Raw genomic sequence first — 25,275 nt, 5'->3', positions numbered from 1 at the left:
ACCGAGTGACTATTATACCCTAACAAAGTAACCCCAATGGTGGTTGGCCACACACATATAAAAGTTTGTGCTCGAGAACAGAGGAAATAAAGTTAAAGAGTAAATATTTAAATTTCTTCTCTCTTCACCTTTTTCTTACTAAATTGGAATTATTTCACTGAATTGTAAATATTTAACTGAAATATTCAAATTATTTTTGCTGAACATATATTAGTTTTACTTGATTGATACTTATTTTACTGGTTCTCTAATATATAAGTTTTATAAACGTACTATTTTTTAATAAATTGAATTTTTTTATTTAATAATTTATTTATACTAAATTAAAATAATTAACATTGTACTTAAATTACTTTTATTGGATATTACGTAGTATATTTGAATAAAGTGAAGAGAACAAGCTAGGCGGCAACAAAAAATAAGGGCAAAAAATCAATCAATCAATACTTACTACTCCCTCCGTCTCTTAATACAAAGCCTCTTTCTCTTTATTATGTGAGTAATAAATGCTAGAAAGAGGCTTTGTATTAAGGGACGGAGGGAGTATATACTAAAGTAATCACCAGGAATATTCTAGAAGTACATGTGTCATGTCTACCTTAAAAATTTCCTGCCAAAACTTTTTATTTTTTATTTTTTATTTTTTCCTTAAAAAAATAATAAGATAATTGATGGAAAAAAGAGCATATACAGTCTGAATAATAGAACAATAACAATAACTTTAATAAAATTAAATATATAATAATATGTGAATATAAATTTTTTCTTGTGAATATCCGAGAGTTGCTCGGGTAAAGAAATAGTACATTATACCATAAATGCCCGCTTCAACTAGAAATTAAATAAGGGTTAAATCTTTTTTTTTTTTTTGAAGTTAAGAAAAAGATAGGAAATTGATTTTGGCACACCCTTTATTGATTTTGGCACACCCCTATGTGAGAAGAGCATAGAAAATTGTGCTCTCACATAGGGGTGTGCCAAAATCAATTAAGGGTATGCCGAAATCATTTCCCAAAAAGATAACATTAGGAGTGCAATCACTTAAATGTCTTATTTTGTACTTCCTCTGTTCCTAATATTTTGTCTCATTTGACTTTTCACGGTCACCAAGACGTGTTTTAAAATGATTTTATCTCTATTTTCATATGTGAAAAGATTATAAAAACTAAATATTAATAAGATATACTACGTACAATGAGACAAGTTCAGCCAACGAAATCCCACAATATTATATTATATTATTTCTTACAAATTTTAAGTATTTTATGGTAAAAAATTTTAAAGTTTGACCATATTTTAGAGTAAGTATGGAATACTAAATTGTCACACCAAAGCTAAGTTTTGTACAAAGCACTCATTAGTCACAATTAATAGCTTTTAGTGTGTTAAAACTCAAAACATTGCTAACTTTTATACCAATCTTATTAATTGGCCAAATCTATCTTTTTAATAAACAACATAGTCATAATTAAACGCAGTAATTTTAGACTGTTTTGAAGTTAAGAGGCATGTATTAAATATTTGATGACCACCATTGGTTTGGGCAACCAATGACTTTACTCTTAAAAGTGATTCAACCAAGTCAAACCACTACTTAACAAAAAATATGAGTGTTTGGCAACATAGTAGTTGGGGTAGATTTTAGTGGTGAAGGTACCTTCTATCAAAAGTTAAAAATATTAGCTTTTGAAGTTAAAATTAGCTGTTGAAATTTTAATTTCATATACAGAATTACAGCTAGTTAGCTACGTTTATAACTATATTTTGTTTGTCGAACACGGCCTTAAGGGCATGTTCTCATTGACTGAACTCAGCTGAACTGAACTGAATTGAACTGAAATGAATATTTTATAAGAGAAGAAAATTAGGAGCTGAACTGAACTGAACTTATTAGAGCTGAACTGAAAATAATCGTATGAAAACAGGCCTTCAGTAGCTCTAATAAGTTCAGTTCAACTCTAATAAGTTCATTTTATTTCAGCTTAGCTCCTAATTTCATTTTCTTATAAAATGTTCAGTTCAGTTCAATTCAATTCAGCTCTAATAAGTTCAGTTCAGTTCAATTCAGCCGAGTTCAATCAATGAAAACATGCCCTAAGGGCCTATTCTCATTGACAGGAACTGAACCGAACTGAGCTGAACTGAACTGAACTGAAATAAACTGAAATAAACTGAAATGAAAAGAACTGAAATGAATATTTTATTAGAGAATGAAATTAGGAGCTGAACTGAACTGAACTGAATTGAATTTCAACGTAAGAGAACAGACCTAATTCTTTACTCCCCAATTCAACCATCCTCTCACAGCCCCAAAACATGAAAAAAAAATCAATTGACTACAATCGAGAAAATACTGGTTAATATGCCATATTAACGAGTAACGTTTATATGAGGGTCAAAAGGTCATTTTTACCTATTTACTAAGGGTAAAGTCGTAAAAATGCGGAAGGAGCTTTAACATCATACTACCGGCGTTAACTGCTTCCATATCTACACTCCGTTGCAACACCTATTGTTACTCCGTTCTCCTCACTCTTCTGACTCTCCTCCCTAAGATACTGGCCATACTGCAATTCGAGAGCTTCTTCTCTACAAGTCCGGTATGTCGCAATTCGAATCGAATTTCAAATTAATGAGGCGGTTGTTCTGGCGAGGAATTCTGGGTATGGTGGTGGTAGTGGTGGCGGAGGGGGGAAATAGGAAGGGGAGGATGAAGGAGTAGATGAGTATGAGGAGGAGGATGGTGGAGGGAGAGAGGATGCTAGTGGGCTGTCGAAGAAGATAAGAGGTATGGTGATGGTAGTGGTGGCGGAGGCAGAAGCGAGCATGATAATTATGGGTTTGGTGGTAATGGTGGCAAAGGTGGGCTTTCTGGAACCAATTTGTTCCCCTTTCCTTTATATTTGACTGTGAATGGTTGATTATGCAAATTTACTGCAAGTTTTATTGGACTTGATTGTTTAACGGTTGGTTTTATTGATTTGATTTTATGAAATTGAAATTGACGGAATTGCAAATGGTGGGATGTTATAGCTATAGTATGATTTAATTTGCTTTGGTAGTTGAATGATTATGTTTCCGTAGTTGCTGAGGTTTGTTCAATGGAGAATGTTTGCTAAATTACAGAGAGAGGAGAGAGGAGAGAGAAGAAAGGAACGGGTGAATGATGAAGAAACGGAGTTTGTAAATCGTTAGAAAACGTCCAGTTAATGTCACATCATTGAAATGCATAAATAACATTAAAATATTTTGCTCATTGCTCATAATTGCGAATATGCCACTATATTAACAAAGTTGGTTAATATGGCATATTAACCGGGTACAGCTCCTGCACAATATATAAGAAAAAAGAATAGGAAACAAACCTAGAGTTATTACAAAACACCAATATCCATACTATTATATACTAAATGACCCGCCCACCTACAATAGGTGGGTAGCCATTTCAAAAAAAAAAAATACTAAATGACCCACATTTAGCAATCTAATCCGCTGCACGATTTGTCTCACGAGTCACGATAAACGTGCTGGATACTCTGATTGCGAATGGAGAAAGGAGAGAACGAGTGTCTTCGATAATATGCGCGAATGCGCGATCTGCCAAAGTTTTGCCCAAATGTGTTTTATTGAGTTGATGACTAATAGGTTATCACCTTCAATTTCAATGTTCTAAATGTCACATGGAATAGCTAGTTGGACTCCTTTATCAAGAGTCGTAGTTTTCGCTATAAATACTTTGGCTTGTCGAGATTGAACGTACATGCTATAATGAGTGCTCCGCTGCTATCTCATATAAAAACAAAAAATGGTATCACAGAAATTTACTCAGGAGATACAAAGAAGAACAATTGCAATCACAAGTAGGATGATTACAATACAATGTAATTAAGCCTTTGGATTACAATACAATGTAATTAAGCCTTTGGATTTATGATGATGATAATTAAACTTGCAAAATGGTTTCAAGAAAAATAAAGGAACTAACTATTTTCCTCAAGTTCCCATGAAGAAAATAAGATACCGCACCTCTTCCTACTTGAAAAACCTTCTAACAACCTATGTTCATTGAACATAATTATATTAAAGCAAAAGGCAACCAACCGGCATGAAGAAACCTCCAACAATATCAAAGGAAAAAACCGTCAAACACCAAACAGCCTATACACGCGTCCGATCGGGCTGCGGCCGCCCGACCGGGCGGGTCTGGGTGATGATTTCTGAAGCCTCTCGTGCCCGGTCGGGCGAGCACCACCCAGACCGGGCAGCAAGAGGACAACAACTTTGGCTTCTCTAAACTGAGATTTGAGCTTCTCTTTACCGAGAATCCCCTATTTTTTCTTCAATGGGTTATTAGCTTTAATAATCTTGATTAATTAATTTCCAACACCATTGCCTAAGTAAATTAAATATTAACTTGAAATTTGTCTAAATTCTCAAAATCATTCAACAAGTGTAAAATTTATCCCCATCTAGGCCTGTAGGTTATAATTATCCTTACCCACTGCTTAAAATCCATCTCAATCCTGACTAATGCTTGTATGAGTGCTCATAAATATTTACGTACTCCTTTTGTAATATTTGGGAAAATTAAGTTTTATTAATGTCAACTTTGAGTTGGGTTACAAAAAAAATTAGCTCAACTTTGAGAAGTGTGTTTTTCTAACTAGGTATGACCGATTAACAAAAGTCAATGACCTATTATAACAAGTTATTTAACATGTGTCAAGCGCTGATTGATCTAAAAAATAAAAATTTATTATTTTTTTGGCAAAATAGGTAAAAATATTCCCAACTTTCGCTCATTTGCTCAAAATAATCTCATGTGATCGGTAACTTGTTAAAGAGGTAATATTTTGTTTTTTGATTTAAATAACAATTATCACCACATGATTTGGTTAAAATACATTTTTATTTTTGGATAGTATGTAAAATTATTATACCCCCACTTTTTTAAGTTAATTCATTGTACTTCTTTATTTACCCTTGAATTTTGCACATGCCCGGTACTTTCACCTTTATTAATGTATTTCATCCACTATCTTCTCCTATTTCTTAAATACCGTGAAAAAACACAAACAAGAACTATATGATGGGATAGGGGGAGTAAAAAATAACAACCAAAAAAAAAAAACCAGCTCCTACCCACGCAACTTCAACCACCAACCATGATTTTCCGGCAGCGTCCTCCCACTCAGCCCAGCCAAGTCTTCCGGCCCAACCCTACATTGCACCTAGAACGTCCTCCTTACGCCACCAACGATTCCTACCCCCGGGCCTGCTCGTCCCTAAACTACCACCCAAAACTCATATTCCCGACCCTGAAATCCCCCCTTCCCCCACCGTAAACCCCCAGCCGCTCCTCCCTCACCCTCGAAATCTCTAGTCGCTAAGGTTCTGAGGGTTAGGGAAGGCCAACTTGGGATTTATATGGTGATTGTAGGATGCGAAATGGTGATTACAGGGGCTGATGGCCTGGTGATGGTGGTTGTTTGGTGTTGCAGGATTGGTTGTTGTGGGGCTGCTGAATGGTGGTTGTGGTGATGTATGTGTGTTTGTGGGATGGGGTGTCGCCGATGAGGTTGGGGTATTCCGACAGGTGGCCGTGGGTGGGACTTGTTTTTTTTTTTAATTATTATTATGTTTTCTTTTAAAAAAAAAAAAATTGAACTGTTTTTTTTTTAATTTTTTTTTTCAAACCAATTACGTGGTGACACATATCACCTTTACCTGTTATAACAGGTTAGATGACCAGTTGAGATCATTTTGAGCGAGTGACCCTTAAAATTTGGATTATTTAAAAACAATCCAATCTAATATATATATTTAAAGGGGAATTATTTTCTCGAGTTTTTAGAGAGCCACGTAGGATTTAATTTTCTAAGCGCGCCATGTATGATTATAAATGTTAGTAGTAACCAATTAAATAAGAAATTCTTATTTTCTTTTAGAATTAAATAATTCAAATGCTACGTAAGCAAAATTGGCGAATGAGATTTTTATGTTTAAATTAATTAAATATTAATTATTATCTTTTAATATTAGGAATTTTATCTAAATATATAACAAATTTTAGCTCATAAATACAACAAAAAAAACAAACAAATCGTGCATCGTACTTTTTCTTGAGCATAATAACAATTTTTACCAATTTTTCCTTTTTTTTTTAAAAAAAAAAAACAAAACTTTGAAGTGGAAAGAAAAAAAGACAAACCACCACCACCAGCCCTCACCCCCTTCCCTCACCAGAAAACACCCCACCTCTCTCCTACCTCCCGCCAGAAAACACCGCATTTCCTTACCCCGCCCTTCCCCAGCCTCCATACGTAAGTACGTAACTACTACTGTTAGAGGTGTACTAATTTTTTTTTTTTTTTAAAAAAGAAACAAAAAATAATAGCAAGATCACACAATCCACTTGATTTACTTTAATATGTTCCCTTATAATTGACTAAACTAAGGTCTATAAATGATGTACATCATATCTCTCAATTACTGCTCTTAATTACAATACTTAACTCTATTCTTAGAACACCACCATACTCCATAAATTTCAGTGATTTATTTTTTATCAGAGGTTTTTTGAGCGAAGAATTAGGGGAATAAAAATAAGGAAATTTTGTGAGAAAATGGCTTCAGAGTCTGCAAATATCCCTCTTTTGATCCCTTATCAAATGGGTAATTTCAATCTCTCTCATAGGTGAGCTTAATTCTTCATTCATTTTTCAATTGTAAAAGTATTACAATTTTAGTATACGATTCACGAGACTTATTTTCATTGTTGTCTGATCGATTTTGAAATATCTTTAGTTTGATAATGGTAAAAGTGATCAAATTGTAAAATTATTCGACGAAATTAGAAGTTTTTTTTTTTTTGGAAGACGTAATGGGATTGTTCTGAATCAGCTGACATTTTTTTTGTTCTGATCAGTTGACTTTTTTTCAAATGTTGACTTTTTTTTAAGGCATTGTAGTAGTAGTAATAGTATTTAGTACATGTAAGTCATTTGATAAATGTGGTAATAAGAATCGATAACCAATATGTTGAAATGTTGTGAAAATCATATAGCATTATGCTTGGTAACTCTTGATTACAATCATTACATTATTAATCATTGATATGAAAACAAATTTGGAGCAATTCTATTCAAGGTAGTTCTCTAATCAAAGTTGCATTGCAAGATCTTAACACTATGATATATTGATATAGCCCCTAGTGGCTAGGCTATGTTACAAGTGAAAAGAGGGGAAGGTACGTATGTAGTGTATCAACTATGGTATAGTCGCTTGTATGCTCCAATCCTCAAAACATAGAGTGATAGAGGTTTAGGTGGAATTGGCATTTTACTCCTTAGTCTCTATGTGGTCTATGACTATGGATGGAGATCTTATTCTACCATTGGTAAGATGATCTTGTGTCACCACTTTGTTTCCCTAATAAGAATTTGAATATGTATAAATGGAGATCTTGTGTCACCACTTTGTTTCGCTAATAAGAATTTGAAAATGTATAAATGGAGATCTTATTCTCCCAATCGTAAGATTATGAAATTATCTAGTTTGTTGATCTTGATTACTACTCCGATCCGTATGACTTTGATAAGATTCTTTAGCTTTGCAACATTGCATTAAAGTACTGTACTGCAATTCCTCAATAGATATGACAAATTTTTTTTTTCCCAACCTTTTGGCTAATCTGAATTTGAGAACTAGTTGTGGATGCTTAGATTCCTGTCCCTTAGACCCTTACCAATGGGGATTGAACACGCGGTCCTCTCTACCAAATGTAGCTCCAAGGCTCCCAATCACCACTATACCAACAAGCAATTGGTAGATCTGACAATTTTATTAGTGTGCGTGTTAACTTTCATGATATATTTGCCTCAACAGGAACAAAGTGGGTTGGCTAATACTTAATTTAAGTGTGCTATGTATGATGTATCATCCGTGTAACTTAAATTAAGTTAATCATTGACATATTTTATCATCAGGGTTGTTTTAGCTCCATTGACCCGACAAAGATCATATGGAAATGTTCCTCAACCGCATGCAGTTTTATATTACTCCCAGCGGACATCCAATGGAGGTTTGCTCATTTCTGAAGCAACTGGAATTTCTGACACTGCTCAAGGGTACGTCTAAGGCAGCTAGCTTTAGCTCCACATACACTTATTAGTAACAAGAGAAATAAGAAATTCTTCCCTTAGCTTCAAACCTCTTTGATCGATTGTGTAGGTACCCAGATACGCCTGGTATATGGACAACAGAGCAAATTGAAGCATGGAAACCAATTGTTGATGCTGTGCATGCAAAAGGCGGTATATTTTTCTGTCAAATTTGGCATGTTGGACGAGTTTCTAATAAAGGTAACTATTTTTTTTGTGAAATTTGTGTGAAACAATTGAAAGTTTGATGATTACTTTGAAGAGGGGGAGTGGAGAAAATTGGATTTTTGGAGTGAGAAAGAGATGGGGAAAAGGGAAGAGAAAGTATAAAAGATGGGTAAAACAAGAGGTGGGTGAAAGATGGTGAAAAGAGATTAGAAGAATCTCTTCTAATCTCTCTCTTTTTCTTTTTTTTTTCTTTTTTTTTTTGAAAAAAAAAACAAAAATACTCGGGTTGCCTACCGGGAGCGCTTCTTTAATGTCAGTAGCTTGACGAAAAGCCGAAGATTGGTTTCTTCACTAAAACCTACAACAACAAGTTAGTCAAAGAAATCAAAGAAAAACAAATCTATACAAATGAACCAGTCTCACATGTTTCACAAGTAACTCAATGCTCAACGCCATTCCCTGGCAATGGCGCCATTTTGGTAGAGGAAATAATCTGTCGTTGGACAATCACCCTTAAGCCAAACACTATTTCTACCTAAACTAACCTAAGACAAGTCTAGGGCAAGTAAAGGATCGTATCCACAGAGAATGGGTATGAGTACACCGAGAATATGAAACGGTTGCAATCTAGTTCGGTCACAAATGGGAGGTTTGATTAAATAACTACTATATGGAGACAAACACTAGGGGGGAAATGGGGATCGACACCAACCAAACCAATGGATCAAATCAATAGGCAAGCATGTACACAAATTGGGTGATAGAAAGGGCACTCAACATTGTCTTCTTTTGAAGTCACCACACTAAGCATTCTTAAACCAAACTCAACTAGCAAGATAGGTCAACCAAGTCTTAACAATAGGAAGTAGACTACTAACTCGGGTTTGTCTTTCGATCGGTTCGAGATAGTACTAAGGCACAAATAATTGGGATTTCTCACCTAATTATCGCAACTAAGACTACTACATCATCCAAACAAGGAACCGTAATCAAGATAGAAATTCGGTCTAATCGTACAAGAAAAGGTTCACTTCTCTCGAAACTACAACACTAAGCATTCCTAAACTAAACTCGACTAACAAGATAGGCCAACCAAGTTTTAATGATGGGAAGTAGACTACTAACTTGGGTTTGTCTTTCGATCGGTTCGAGATAGTACTAAGGCACAAATAATTGGGGTTTCTCTCCTAATTACCGCAACTAAGACTACTACATCATCCAAACGAGGTACCGTAATCAAGAGGAATTTAGCATAATCATACAAGAAATGGCTCACAACTAGACCTCATCTTTCAATGCAAGCATAGAAGTGAATACATGAGCAATAAGTGACCATCCAATTACACATGCAATTAACCAATTTTTTAACAATCAATCATCAACCCAAAATGAACATGCAAACACAAACATCAATTAACCCATGGTTTGGTTGGGTCTTCACCCAACCCCTAGTTAAGAAACTACTCACTAAACATGGTGAAAAACATTCTAACAACAATATCTAAGTTCAAAATTAATCTATCAAATTGAAGAGAGTAGTAAGAACAAAGTAGATTGAACATGCAACAACAATTAACCAAGATTAAGAGAGAAATCTACAATTCAAGCAATTAAAAACAAAAAATAAAGAGTAAGAGATAGAGGAAAGAGATTACTAATGAAGCTTCAAGGTTGAGAAAATGTTGAAAGTGAGAATGCAAACTTCAATTCATCTACTTCAATGATAGAGTTTGAGAGAAACTAGACTAATTAATAAGAGTTTAGAGAGTTAAGGGCCTAAGAAGACTAAAGGGAAGAAGGTGATCTTCTCCAAGGAAGAAGATGCAGAAAACTGAAGCCAAGGGTCGTATTTATACACCCCGAAATAACATTGTAAATCCGCCCAAAAAGTCAGGTCTGTATGTAGGAGCGCTCGTCTCTAAGGCTGGAGCGCCCTCTCCTGTCTCTTGCGCGCCCTCTCCTCCTGCAGCAATTTGAGGCAGTTTGTGGAAGATCGGGGAGGAGCGCCCGCTCCTAGATCTTGCGCGCCCTCTCCTCCTGCAGCAGTTTGAGGCAGTTTGTGGAAGATTAGGGAGGAGCGCCCGCTCCTACTATGGTGCACGACCTCTCCTAGCTGGGAATTAAGAGAGGCATATTGTGAAGCTTGGGGTAGGAGCGTCCTCTCCTTATCAGGGGGTTGCACGCCCTCTCCTCTTGTGCATTGCTCCCAATATAGTTCTTCATGTTCATGCTATATGACCAATTTCTCCTTGCATCTACAAACACGAACACACACATAAAAAGGAATGGGGAAGCCAAAAGTTGTAAGCATACACAAAAAGGAGTCGGAAAGGGGGTAAAGAGAGGAAAATGACAACAAAATTGTGTTAAAAATGCCATGATAAGTGGACAAATAAAACACTTATCACCAATAGACCAAAAAATCGGTTACCAGTTGAAAGGTAAACTTTTTTTTTTGTTTTTTTTTCTAAAATAAATGCCACATGTCAGCACATGATTAGGGAGTTTTGCTAGCGGATCTAGGTGGAAATGAGGGTAATTAGGGAGGTTGGGGTGGTTTCACGAGCGAGGTGGTTGAATTCGGTGGAGTGGAAGGGGAGGGTGGCGGAATCCTGCTGGGCGAGGGGGATGTGGGGGGTGGTTGGTAGGGAGGAGAGGGGTTTTTTATTTTTTATTTATTTAGTTATTAATTTTTTTTAAAAATTGTTGTTTTTTTTATTAAACCAGTCACGTCATGCCACATGTCAAAGCGACCTGTTATATTAGGTTGATGACCGATTGGGACTGCTAGAGGAAAATTGGGTCAATAGTTAGGATTATTAGAAAATAAACGTTAGTTAGGACTATTGCAGGTAAATCGCCAATAGTTGGGATTATTAAAGTGTATTTTTCCATTATTAAATTTCGTATTTAGGTTGTATTGTCATTGATTGGACATTTTATGTTGATTAAATTTTCCTTAAGTTGATTAATTGTTTTTGGTTGGTTTCTGATTAATTCTACTTGTACTTCATAATTTTAATTTTTTTTTTCTTATTATTCAGTATTCACCTAGTTGGGTCCTTTTTTAACCTCTTTTTATCGACTCTCCCTAACTCAAGTTTGCTTGTTGCCAGGTTTCCAACCAAATGGCCAAGCTCCAATCTCTTGCACAGATAAGGCTTTAACATCAACAGTTCGGGCTAATGGTATAGATGTTGCAGAATATTCAACCCCAAGACGATTAACAACAGATGAGATACCTTTAGTTGTGAATGATTTCAGAATTGCTGCTAGAAATGCAATACAAGCTGGTAAGTTTTCACTCAACTTGAGAAAATATCGTGGGAGACTGTATCTTTGAGTGTGTATAACAAAATGGTAGCATGTAATTTATATCTTTATATGTCTATCTTTATTTGAGTTCCGCAAAATGCTTATAAACCCAGACAAATATAATTCAAGCCTTTTTATAGCTTTGTGAAAGCCAAAGCCTCCGCGGCTTAATAAGGTGTTGGAGGGGGAACATGCACGGGTAAGAACATACTTATGTTTTCTATTGTGTTTTGTTTGAGTTTATTTAGTAAGTATATACGATGTTAGTTTGACACAAGACATTGTTTCCTTCACCTAATATTATTTATCTAGATTAAAACTTATACTACTAAATACAAATTTCTCTCTTTAAAGATGATAAATTATTTCCAATGTTTCGGCAATATGCCATACACAAAAACTATTGCCATGTAGTCGAACCTAGAAGGCTTGCTCTAGAAGAAACTATTGTAGGTTTGCTCTAGAAGTAGTTGAAGCAGTAGTGAAGAAGTAGTGAAGAAGATTGGTGTGATAAGGGTTGGGTTTCAAATGTCTACCTTTGCCGATTATATGGAATCAGGAGACTCAAATCCTGAAGCTTGGGCTTTTATATGGCTAAAGCCCTTAACAAGTTTGGAATCCTTTATTGCCACGTAATTGGACCTAGGTTAACTATTGTTGACGAGATAAAGGAATGTCCACATAGTTTACTGCCTATGAGGAAGGCTTGCTTTCAATAGTACTTTCACAGTCCCAAAAAGATCATCCCATTTGCATTAAAATAACCACCAATTTGCAACAATATTTTTGCAAATTAGTTTCTCCATATAAAATTTTGTTTTCCACATGTACTTTTATTACTTTCTCTCTCTACTTTTTTACAAACCCCATATAAATTTATTTTTTCAATATACTTTTACTTCTTTTTATTTAACTTTCTTAATACCCGCGCAATCAGCCTAAAAGAGTCGTTCTTTTTGAGACGGAGGGAGTATATGTCATCATTTACATATATGTTATTAAAAAAGTTTGTGAGTTAATAGTAATTAAGTTGTGTACTGTGTATGTTACTAATTGATTCGATTCCCATTGGTGCACTGGATGTGAATTTTTTGCTCTTGTTAGGCCAGCTTGAAACCCATGAATATGGTTTATGAATTTATTTGGCTTTGTAAGATTGGTGTTCTTGTTGTTGGTCCATGCATGTAGATTTGATATCTTGATCCTACTAATTTAATCATCTCAAAACCAGTGAGGGTCTTTAGGGATTTAGGATGGAAAAAACTATGTTGGAATAGCACCTGTGTCAAATGACATGGATGCAATAAGGACATGAAAAACCTTCTATTAAGTGTTTTTGAATCCCTTTAAATTTTCACTCTTCTAGAGAGTTTGATCTATAGATAGCTATGCTTCATGCTTACCTAATTATCGTGTATAACTTTCCTTTTTAGGGTTTGATGGTGTTGAAATCCATGGAGCTCATGGTTACCTCATTGATCAATTTATGAAAGATCAAGTTAATGACCGAACAGATCAATATGGTGGATCTCTAGAGAATCGTTGTAGATTTGCTCTAGAAATAGTTGAAGCAGTTGTGAAAGAGATTGGTGCAAATAGAGTTGGTATTCGTATTTCTCCCTTTGCCAATTACATGGAATCAGGTGACTCAAATCCAAAAGCTCTGGGACTTTATATGGCAGAATCCCTCAGTAAGCATGGAATCCTTTATTGCCATGTAGTCGAACCTAGGATGATAACTGTTAATGAGAAGACGGATTGTCCTCATAGCTTACTACCTTTGAGGAAGGCATTCAATGGTACTTTTATTGCTGCTGGAGGTTATGATAGGGAAGACGGTAATAAGGCTGTGATGAAGGGCTATTCTGATCTAGTAGCTTATGGTCGCATGTTTCTGGCAAATCCAGATTTGCCAAGAAGATTTGAGCTTAATGCACCTCTGAATAAGTATAGTAGACAAACCTTTTATAACTCTGATCCGTCTGTAGGCTACACAGATTATCCGTTCCTTGAAGATGCAATGTAGTCCTGAATCTCCTGATAGCAAAATATGCAATTATGGCTGTTCTTCTATCAATTTGTGGAAGGTATTGTTATTTGCTTATGCAATTATTGGTTCACAAAGAGCTACAGAAGGTAATTTGATGTCGTTGATGAGAACTTGTGTGTAGTGTGCAGCATCATGTTGATCATATTCCATTTCTTTATCCAATTACAATAATATAAATATATTCTTGCGGATTGGCTTTAGCAATAAAATTTATAATTTGTTCATTTCTCCATCATTTATATGAATGCAGCAATACATTATTTTTAATTGGATTTTTTTGTCAAAGACTACCTAATAAAACTCAAATTTTATATATATATATAAAAAAAAAGTTACTCCCTCTGTCCCAAATTACTTGCAACGGTTTGGCTTTTTGCACTATTCACACGTCTCCCTTTGACCATCTTTTTTAACTATTATATGAAAGTCAACGTAATCATGCATGTAAGATGTTGTTGGGTCTATTTTAATGTATAGTTTCTTAATATAAACTTTTTATAACTTATATAAATATATAATAAAAAATATCAACGGTCAAACATGTGCATCAGTAAGCGTGTCCATTCAAAATGTTGCAAGTAAATTGGGATAGAGGGAGTACCTAATAAAAAAAATGTTGTATAAATTATCTAATAAAAAGTAAAATATTGTAAGAAACTACCTAATATATACTTCCTCCGTTTTCTTATAGATGCAACACACACTTTTTCATGGTATTTAAGAAATGTGGGGTTCACATGATATAATACACTTTAAAATGGGATGAGTGGTTGTTAGGAGTGTAATTTAGTGGGTCATGTGCTTTAAATAAGGGAAATAATATAGTTTTTCTCTAAAGTAACTTTCCTTTTATAGTGTGTTGCAAGTATTGTGACATTTCCTTTTTAGGAAAGTGTTGCAAGTAAAAGAAAACGGAGGAAGTATAATATAAAATGTTGTAAAATACTACGGGCCTGTTCTCATTGACTGAACTCAGCTGAACTGAACTGAACTGAACTGAGCTAAACTAAGTTAAACTGAACTGAACTGAAATGAAAATTTTATAAGAGAAGGAAATTAGGAGCTGAACTGAACTGAGCTGAGCTGAGCTGAGCTGAATTTCAATGTATGAGAACAGGCCCGTACCTCTACGGAAAATAAATCCACCATTGACCCACATCAAACACGCCCAAAACCAGCACTTTCACCCCAAAACCAACACAACCTACTGGAAATTGCGTCCACATTTACAAAACAATTTTCAATCCCAATACCACCACCTCTAACCCCAAAAAACAAACATCCTAAAACATGAAATTACTCTCACCAACTCGGAATATCCTCTAACTACCCTGAAAATAATCTTACTACCATGAAAACCCACTCCCATGGCGGTTTTGGCCTTTGGGGGTGTTTTGAGTGTTAACGCCATAAAATTAGGTTAACGGTGGAAATTCAGCCAAAGGTAGTATTCTACAACATTATACCACTTATTAGGTAATTTATACAACATTTTTTTTATTAGACCCGAAACCCGAAATTGACCCGACGCGACCCATACCCGACCCGAAATGGAGTTGACCCGATCCTGACCCGACACCCGAACTGACCCAACCCAAAATCGACCCGAATTGTTTGACCCGAACAGACCCAATACCTGAAATTGACCCGAACTAACCCAATACCTGAAATGACATGAACTAAAATTACCTTATAATTGAACTTAAAATGTTTTGTACCAAAAATAACTCAAATTGTTCATCTTTAATCGTAGATAAGCTCATAAACTGAATTGGTAGTGTTGTTAAAACAATAACAAAATATATACAACGTATAAAATTATTGATTGGAGCTTGATTCACAAATGAAACAACCCGAACATGACCCGAACAGATTTTGACCTGACTCGAATATGACCCGAAGCATACTTGACTTGAAATTGACCCGACCAGAACATACCCGACCCGAAATTGACCCGACCCGAAATGGACCCGATTCCTGACCCGAAGTTGACCCAAAACCCGAATCGACCCGACCCGAATGTTAGCTGACCCGAAATGACCCGACCCGAATGACTCATTTCCCAGGTCTAGTAATGATCCCCAACGCCACCATCTTCTAATATTTTAAAACTGACATTATTACAATTTACGACATTCACTACGAATATTGCAATTTTATTTTCAGGAGAAATACAACCAGGCTTTCATAATAGTATTTCTTTTTTTTTGACAAAATAATATTATTTCTATTGCTCACTAAGACCCCGTTCTTTAGAGCTGCTCTACTCTGCTTTGCTCTGCTGAAATCTGCTCTGCTTTGCTCTGCTCTGCTTCAATCTGCTCTGCTCTACTTAAAATTAATACTTAATATTGAATTATTATAATAATAATAATAATTAATATTTAATAATAATAATAATAATAAAATTATATTTAATAATAAAAATTAAATAATATTTAATACTAATTATAATAATAATTAATATTTAATAATAATAATAATAATATTTAATATTTAATATTTAATATTTAATAATAATAATAATATTTAATAATAATAATAATTGATATTTACTAATAATAATAATGATAATAATAATAATAATTAATATTTAATAATAATAATAATAATTAATATTTAATAATAATAATAATAATTAATATTTAATAATAATAATAAATAATTAATATTTAATAATAATTAATTTTTAGTAATAATAATAATAATTAATATTTAATAGTAATAATAATAATAATAATAATAATAAACATTTAATAATAATAATAATAAATAAATAATTAAAATTTAATAATAATTAATATTTAATAATAATAATATATAATATTTAATAATAATATTATTATGAAAAATTAATATTTAATAATAATAATTAATAATTAATATTATAATAATTAATATTTAATAATAATAGTAATTATAATAATGATAATAATATTAATAATAATACTTATAACTAATAATATTAATTATAATAATAATACTAATAATATTAATAATAATAATAATAATATCTGCTCTGCTCTGTTCTGCTGAAATCTGCTCTGCTGAAATCTTCTCTGCTCTGCTCTGCCCAGAAGCTCAAAAGAACATTGCCTAAGTCACTATGTACGTTGCTTGATTGCGCCAGCCGGATCGTTAGGCAATTCATGAATTCATATTATTGTATGCTGATTAACAAAATTCATAATATAAAGACTTTAACATTAACTAATCATTCAAATATATGCTGTCAAATTGAAGATACAATTTCCAAGATTAACAATAGAAAATACCTAATTAAAATATCTAGTCAAAGTATTTGGCGGAGAAGATTGATGATTAATAAATATAACAAAATAAAAAATTATATAGGTCATGTTTAATTCACCTAATTTTTCCATATTTAAAAAAAAATTCAAATCACATCAAATCAAATAAAAGAAAATAAATTCAGATTAGACCAAACAACAAAAAATATCACTTCGTAAGTTTTAACATACTTTATCATTTTATATGAGGCTATTGAATGCTAAATATCTTTAATTTTGTCCTAAAAAAATTATGAAAATTATATATTAATAAAATACACATTATTTTGAATTTAACAAAACCCCAAATGACATATTTTTTTCTTTATAAATTATCATGCACATAAGGTCAAAGCTTGGTCTAATCAGACAATCAGACAGATCATAACAGATCAGGTCAGATCAAAAAAGCAAAAATAAGGTGAAGTAAAAAAAAAACGGTGGAGTATCTAATCTGCTATGGAGTATGCAAAATGGTCGATCAAGTCTATATTATGTTTTCATACGAAGTACGTACTAGTATAATTAGACGATTCTTCAAACTTATTTTCAAATTTGATGGTTTCAATTTTTAGTCTATGACCCTGTTGACTTTACCCTATTTTTGTTGAATTGAAATTAGTTTTATTGAACTTAAATTATTTTTGTTGAACTAAAATTTTTTTTTTAGTGAAATGACATAATTTTTTATGAACTAAAATTATTTTTACTGATTCCGTTTTTTATGTACTTATTTAAAGTTACTGATTTTGACTAAACTTAAATTATTTTTGCTGAACGAAACTTATTTTTTACTGCAATGAAATTATTTTTACTAAATATTATTATTTTGAGGTGAACTAAGCACGGCCTATGACTATTGTTTAACTAAAAATTTCATATAAATGATATCATTTTCAATTAGGATTGAATTTAGAAACTGTGAAGAATTAGTTTTGAAAACATGAATTTCCTAACAATAATTGGTGCAAATGATGGAGAGAATAGAATATCAAATATAGCTATTTTTATAATTTTGGACAGCAATATTTTTTAAATTATAACTACTTTAACACTCCTCGTTTATATTTATTAATATATTGTAATAACGGATTTTTCGCCATATGCCCTTGAGTTTTTCGTTTATTCACCATATACCCTTGAACTTTTTAAATTCATCATATACCCCCGAGTTTTCACAAAAATACACCATATACCCTTGATGACTAATGATTGTTAATTTCGTCAAACATTAGGGTTAATTATGAACCGAATCTATCCTAAATACATTCCCCTACCCCTAAACCACCCACATTCCTTTTTCCCACCCCAAAACCGCCCTAAATTTTCTTTTTCACATCCTCACAATCAAATATACAGATGTGATTATGGAGAATTGGCCTGGAGTGGTTTTGGAGGCTTGAGAAAGGAGAGGAGTGGTTTTGGGGATGAGTGGGAGAGATCTGAGGTGGTTTCGATATATAATTAACCAAATTCCACTCATCTTATTTTCATTAGGGGTATATGGTGAATTTTTATAACAACTTACGGGTATGTGGTGAATTTGAAATTTTTCATGGGTATTTGGTGAATAAACAAAAAGCTTAAGGGTATTTGGTGAAAAATCCGTTGTAATAATGTACTACTCCCTCCATCCCTTTTTTACATTTCCATTTCTACAATTACACGGGAATTAAAAAAGCTTATAATAAAACAAACAACAATAAAACAAAGTACAATGGGAATTACAAGACATTAATTGATGTCTTTGAATATAATAAAACAAAGAACATCTATTTCACCAAATGCCACTGAGTATTTATAAAATTCACCAAATGCAATCAAGGTATTCAAAATTCACCAAATGTCATCGCGCTTTTAAAAAATTCACCAAATGTCATTAATGACTAACGGCCGTTAATTAGTCATTAAAATTAAATCATGACACGTGTCATGATAAGATTGGTTCATTTTAATAATTTATTTTAATTAATAAAAATAATACTTTTTTCTTGATTTTCGTGGCAAAAATTGCTCGGGTATAGTTTTGGGGGTCATTTTGATCATTTATGGGTACAAATTAAGCTTGGAATTGACAATAAAAAATAACGTAAATGCTCCATTTTGTGTTTTGAAAAATATTTCGATTAGCGTGTCGTGATTTTTTAACCATCAAAATTGATCAGGTAAGGTTTTAGGGGTCATTTTGATCTTTCGTGGGTATAAATTAAGCTCAAAATTGGCCAAAAAAAACATAAATGCTCCGTTTTACGTGTCCAAAAATATTTCGATTAGCATGTCATTATTTCTAACCATGAAAATTGATTGGGTAAGGTTTAAGGGGTCATTTGATCCTCTATGGGATCAATTTAAGCTCGGAATTGACCAAAAAAAATAACATATATGCCCCGTTTTGTATGTCGAGATTGTAATTTTATTTCGGGAAAAAATATAAAACGGGGTATATACGTTATTTTTTTGTTGATTTCGAGTTTAATTTGTACCTATAAAGGTTCAAAATGACCCCCAAAAACCTTACTTGAACAATATTCGTCACGAAAATCGAAAAAAGTGTTATTTTTATTCATTAAAATAAATAATTATTGTGTATTAATTTTAAAAGTAATTAAATAATTATTGTGTATTAATTTAAAAAGTAATGATATTTGGTAAAATAATTTTCCAAAGTAATGGCATTTGGTAAAATAAGAATTGCATTAATAGAAAACTAACGTTCATATGCTATTAGTGGCATGAGGTGTCATTGTATTGTTTGTCAGTTGCATTTGGTGAATTTTGAAAGCCTTGATGACATTTGGTGAATTTTGTAAGTACTCAGTGGCATTTAATGAAATAGCCGAACACAGAATGAATAATATTTAATGATGCACATGTCATCGATACTTTGAAAAGAATAAGGACCTATCATATTCATATAAAGTGATGTACATGGATTTTGAATTTTTTAAAGGTATTAATAAAAGTGAGAATGAGAAAATAAGAGTGAAAAAATAGAGAAATCATTAATTACAAAACAGAAAATTATGGATAATCTGAGATATTTGGTAAAAATTTACTTATTAAAAAAGAAAAGTAGGAATATAATTTTGAAATACCAAAAAAGAAAAGTAGAAATGTAAATAAGGGATGGAGGGAGCACACTTTTTTTTTTTTTTGAAAAAAAGTCGTCTCTACTAAACTTGATGCACACTTTTATAATTTTACCATAAATCCATAATGCAACTTGTCTGATTTAATACTCCATAATTTTTATTAAAAAAATTGTTTTGAGGTGATTGAGTCCTATAAATGCTCATAGGCATCCAATGATACTTGAAAAGACAATTATACCCCTAGCTCGTTTTTAAATACTTGCTCCATTTTATTTTTTTGGAAAGCTTTTTACAATATTAAATTAATTTCTCTCACCTAGTGGACCCATCATAAATCATATTTTCATATTCTCTCTCCTCCAATTCTCTCCACTACTTTTGCTTTTTACAATTTTTTATTCTTCCACCAACCCCACTACCTTCATATTTTATTACTTTCTCCAATTTCTCCGCGCATGGAGAAATGGAGCAATTATTTAAAAATGGAGGGAGTATCTCACAGTGGTATAATATTAGATTTACCATTTATATACTTATTTGTACTATCAGCAAAATAATTATACCATTGTAACATTTAATGGTACTATTTTCCTATAAAATGGTACTTTATTTTCATGGCCTATGCCTGAAAATTAAATTCATAAAGGCGCTATGCGCTAGTAGTTTGGGAGTAGTGGGATTCTCTTACCTCTCTCTATTGTCAAGTGTTGACCTACAAAGCTATGTTACGCTAAATCGGTGAGTGGTATCGGTACAGTAAAGTCCTTCATCTTACCTTCCAAACAAAAATCAGAAACAAAGACAAGAGTATGGTAATAAATTATGGAAAGTCAAATCATTTTAGGAAGAGCATAATGAACAAGACTTTCTTCGATCTGTAGACACCCAAATGTGTCTCCCCAAAACCAAATTCTCATAAAAGTATCAACCTTTCGCGTCTAGGGCAAAGGTAACTTTGAACTTGGCTAGGTGTGTCTAGGACTAGTGTGTGCAGTATGTTATTTTGTAAAAGCTAGTTTAGAAAGCAAGAGGAAGAAAGAATAAGCTATATTGCTTATTAAGAGAGAGAAGAGAGAAAATTGTGTTGATGATTGAAAGCAGAGGTCCAAGGCATTTATCACCAAATGACAGACATTAACGCCAGGCGACAGACATTAGCGCCAGGCAACATATTCTATCGTCTAGTGCTAATTAAAAGATAAAACGCGCTTTATACGAAATCATTTTCCTAATATAATTAAGTAATTAGACTCCACGTTTGTCAGTTTTAAGATCAGATTTATCAAAATAAAACACTTATTTTATTCCAAATAAAACTGTTTAACATAATAATTAATCTTAATTCCATTAGAATTTAAAAGAACCTTCTAGATTATTCTAGAAGATTAAAATCAATGCTAACAACTTTAGGAATAATAATTAATAGTCCCTCTTCTAGATCATTGGGCCGCATATAAAATTCATTTTAGGCCCAATTTAGTATTTTGGCCATAACTTCCTCATTATTCATCAGAATTAGGCTTATTATATATAGTTGGAAAGCTCTTTGCGAGCCTAATCCAACTACACTATTATTGGACCCTTATCATGGACCAAACTAAATTGGACTAACTATTTTCATAAATAGAGTACGAAAAGAAATATTTTCAAAAACAGAAAGAAGTTTTAATAAAAATAACCACATCATTAGACTTTTCACACTTTCACTTTATTCGATAATCAAACGACGTGAAAAGTATTCATCACTGGGTTTGGTTTTGGGGAGACACATTTGGGTGTCTACATCTTCATTAATTTACAGGTTTTGAGGTCAAGATAACCTCTCTTTTTTTTGGTAGAGGAGAGGGGCAAGCCCCATACAGCAAAATAAAATACGAAAAAAGAAAGCAGAGAACAAGAAAACAGAGCAAACAAAAACAGAACAAAACAGCTACTATGTCATAGAGACATTTATTATCCTAGTAGAGCACTAAGATCATCCCCTTCTCGCTCTAGACTCCGGCACCATCCTTGAAAACGCAACACCTCCCAAGTCCTCCAATAAAACTACATGAAGATCCCTCGGGATCGCCTCAAAGATGGTAAGTTTTTGGTCTGCTAGTACCCCAAAATTAGCGAGCCAATTGGCCGCTCGATTAGCTTCCCTATAGCAGTGCGACACCACAACTTCCCATTCTCTCAATTCCATAAGTGCCTTGCACTTACGGATCATATGTATGTAAGGAGAGTTGGTTGGAATTTCATCCTCCAACATACCAGCAATCACCTTAGAATCCACCGAGACATGAACTTTTCTATGCCCTCCATCCCAAGCCACCTGCAATCCTCTCATAACCGCCATCAATTCAGCCTTGGTACAGGTGCAAACTCCACAATTAATGGCAAAACACTCGAACAATTCACCTGAACTTCCTCGAATAAGGCCACCTCCTCCAGCATTTCCTGGGTTGCCCTTCGCCACGCCATCAGTGTTGAGTTTAACCCAGCCTAAATCGGGTTGAATCCAACGAATGAAAAGTTGTTCTCTCTTCCTTTTCCCTCCCTGATTTCGCATCACATAGCTTCTTTCCATCGCTTGTTTAATCAATCCAACCCGAGAAAAAATAAAACTCACTTGATCAAGGGGTATCTTAGGCTCCGTATTGAAACTTCTCTCGTTACGCCACCTCTAGAGCCACCAGCACCCAACTGAAAATACTCTCGGCCATTCCTCACCTTTAGTCGGTTCTCCACCTTCAATATTCTCCAATACCCAGTCCAACACAGATGTAGCATTTGACTCGAACACCGAATTACCTCCTAATTTCGACCAAATTCGGCGAGCTGCTGGGCAATCTTTCAGAATATGAAACTCGCATTCTTCGCTTTCTCCACATAGCTTGCATCGAGGGTCATCAGTAAGACCCCTGATGAATCTATTTTTATTTGTCATCAGTCTCCCCTGAACAGCCAACCACAAAAAAGAATTTGATTCTTTGTGGTACATGAATCTCCCAAATAAGTTTCCACCCTCGCACTTCCTCAATTGAAGTGTAAGTTCTTTCCTTGATGATAGCAATGGCTGACTTTATGGAAAAACCCCCAGACGAATTCCCATTCTAATAGACCTCATCTATCGCCTCCTCATCATTGATCACATGGTTCGAAGCAATCATACCCAGCACTTGTTCTGAGAGATAATCTGCAAACAACTCAAGTTTCCACCCTGTGTTGCTATCCCACATTTCATTCACTGTCATGTCTTGATTATGGAGTGGAGGTTCTCTATTTGCCAACTCAATTAATGGTTGTTCCGTAGCCCAACGGTGATGCCAGAAAAATGTTCGATTTCCATTGCCCACCGCCATATTAATTCCCTTCCTCACTACATCAATGCTGCTCATTATGCCTTTCCAAACCAGAAAAGCATTTGACTTGTCTCGAAACATATCAATGTCGCATCGGTTGTCACAATATTTAGCTCTCATGATCCTAGACCATAAAGCATTGGGTCCAGCCAATAAGCGCCAGCCAAGCTTGGCTAAAAATGCTTTATTTGCATCTCTCATGTTATTGAAACCCAAACCTCCATTCCCCTTAGGCCGAGTTATATTATCCCATGACACCATGTGACATCTCCTCTGCCCATCACGCTCTCCCCATAAAAATTTCCTATTCCTCCTATCGATCTCATCGCAGGTTGATCTAGGTAATTTCACCAATTGCATCACATAGCTAGGCAACATACTCATAGTAGATTGGATGAGAGTTGCTCTCCCTGCAATTGAAAGGGTCTTTGTTTTCCACCCTGCTAATTTTCCATTCACTCTATCTACCAAGTATTGATACTCTTTCTTTGAAGAACGCCCATTTGACATTGGGACCCCCAAATAAGTGCCAAAATCCTCAGTGTGTTTCATAGCCAAAAAATTGCATATATTATCCCTGACTTCAAGATTCGTATTGCTCGAGAAAAAAATTCTCGATTTTGCAACACTCACCTTACTCCCCGAGGCATCACAGAAAGCATTTAGACAAGATTGGATCAGTTTTTCCTGATCGAGAGATGCCTCACTAAACAAGACCAAGTCGTCAGCAAACGCTAAATTTGACACAGCCAGCCCATTACGACTTGCCCTAACTAGAATCCACCCTCCAAGCTTAACTTCCCTGTCAATTAAATGGGCTAAACGCTCCATACATATCACATAGATATATGGAGATAGTGGGTCGCCTTGCCTGATTCCCCTTGTCGGGGTGAAAGCCTCCATAGGTTCGCCATTCCAAAGAATACGAAGCTTAGCCGATCTAATACACTGCATAGTAATTTCAACCATGGCTTGAGGAAGTCGAAGTTCCATTAAAGAGTCTCGGATGAAATCCCAACGAAGACGGTCATAAGCTTTTTCGAAGTCAATCTTCAAAGCCATTATCCCCGTTTTCCCTTGCTTTGCTCTCATAGTGTGAAGCATATCTTGCATAGTTACTACATTGTCCGTAATTTGCCTTTTCGGTACAAAACTACACTGAATAGGAGAGATAAGAGTAGGAAGCACCGGTTTCAATCGATTCACTATGACCTTCGTGACCAATTTGTAAGTAAAATTGCATAGCCCTATTGGTCGGAATTGATTAGCCTTCTCCGGAGTATCATTCTTAGGAATAAGAACTAAAAAAGCATCGTTGAGTCCCTCCGGGAAATCTTTTCCATCTAACACATCCTCTACCATACTAAACACACATCCTCCAAGTGTTCAATTTCCCAGCAAATTGATGTAGAAAAGGGATTAGAGGTTCATTGCAATCCCAATTGTCAAGAACAAAGTCATCGAAGGTGCTGTGAGTTAACCACGCGGCTTGAAATCTGAATGGTTTGATGGCCATTGGAATGGGAGAAAAACTACAAGTGCTTATCAGGATAGGGCAGTGATCCGATTGAGATTTTGGGAGATTACGAACCGCCCCCTCTTCAAACTGTAACCTCCCGTTTTCGTTTGCTAGACCTCTATCAAGGCGTGCTGACTTGAATGTGTTCGGAGACAGGCCACGAAACCACGTATGGGCCGGCCCAGAGCACCCCAAATCCATCAACCCCATGTTATCAATCCAGTTAGAAAAATCCAAACAGCGGCGCTGCATCTCCGATCCTCCTGATCCATTTCTTTCCTCCATACTGTTTGTATCATTAAAGTCGCCAGCTAGCAACCAAGGCCCATTGT

At 34.4% G+C, this 25,275-nt stretch overlaps 1 protein-coding gene across 1 annotated transcript; it reads left to right on the top strand.

Moving 5' to 3' along the window:
- Window positions 1-6,626: 6,626 nt before the first annotated feature.
- On the top strand, window positions 6,627-13,671 carry LOC145614911 (putative 12-oxophytodienoate reductase 11). Its single transcript, XM_081669985.1, has 5 exons — window positions 6,627-6,697; window positions 7,989-8,129; window positions 8,233-8,363; window positions 11,447-11,623; window positions 13,079-13,671. The coding sequence occupies exons 1-5, from the start codon at window positions 6,627-6,629 to the stop codon at window positions 13,669-13,671; spliced, it is 1,113 nt and encodes a 370-aa protein (XP_081526111.1).
- Window positions 13,672-25,275: the final 11,604 nt, after the last annotated feature.

Source organism: Chenopodium album, chromosome 25 (assembly GCF_948465745.1).
Source record: "Chenopodium album chromosome 25, dcCheAlbu1.1, whole genome shotgun sequence".
Classification (NCBI taxonomy): Eukaryota; Viridiplantae; Streptophyta; class Magnoliopsida; order Caryophyllales; family Amaranthaceae; genus Chenopodium; species Chenopodium album.
This window is presented reverse-complemented; position numbering and strand designations above follow the sequence as displayed.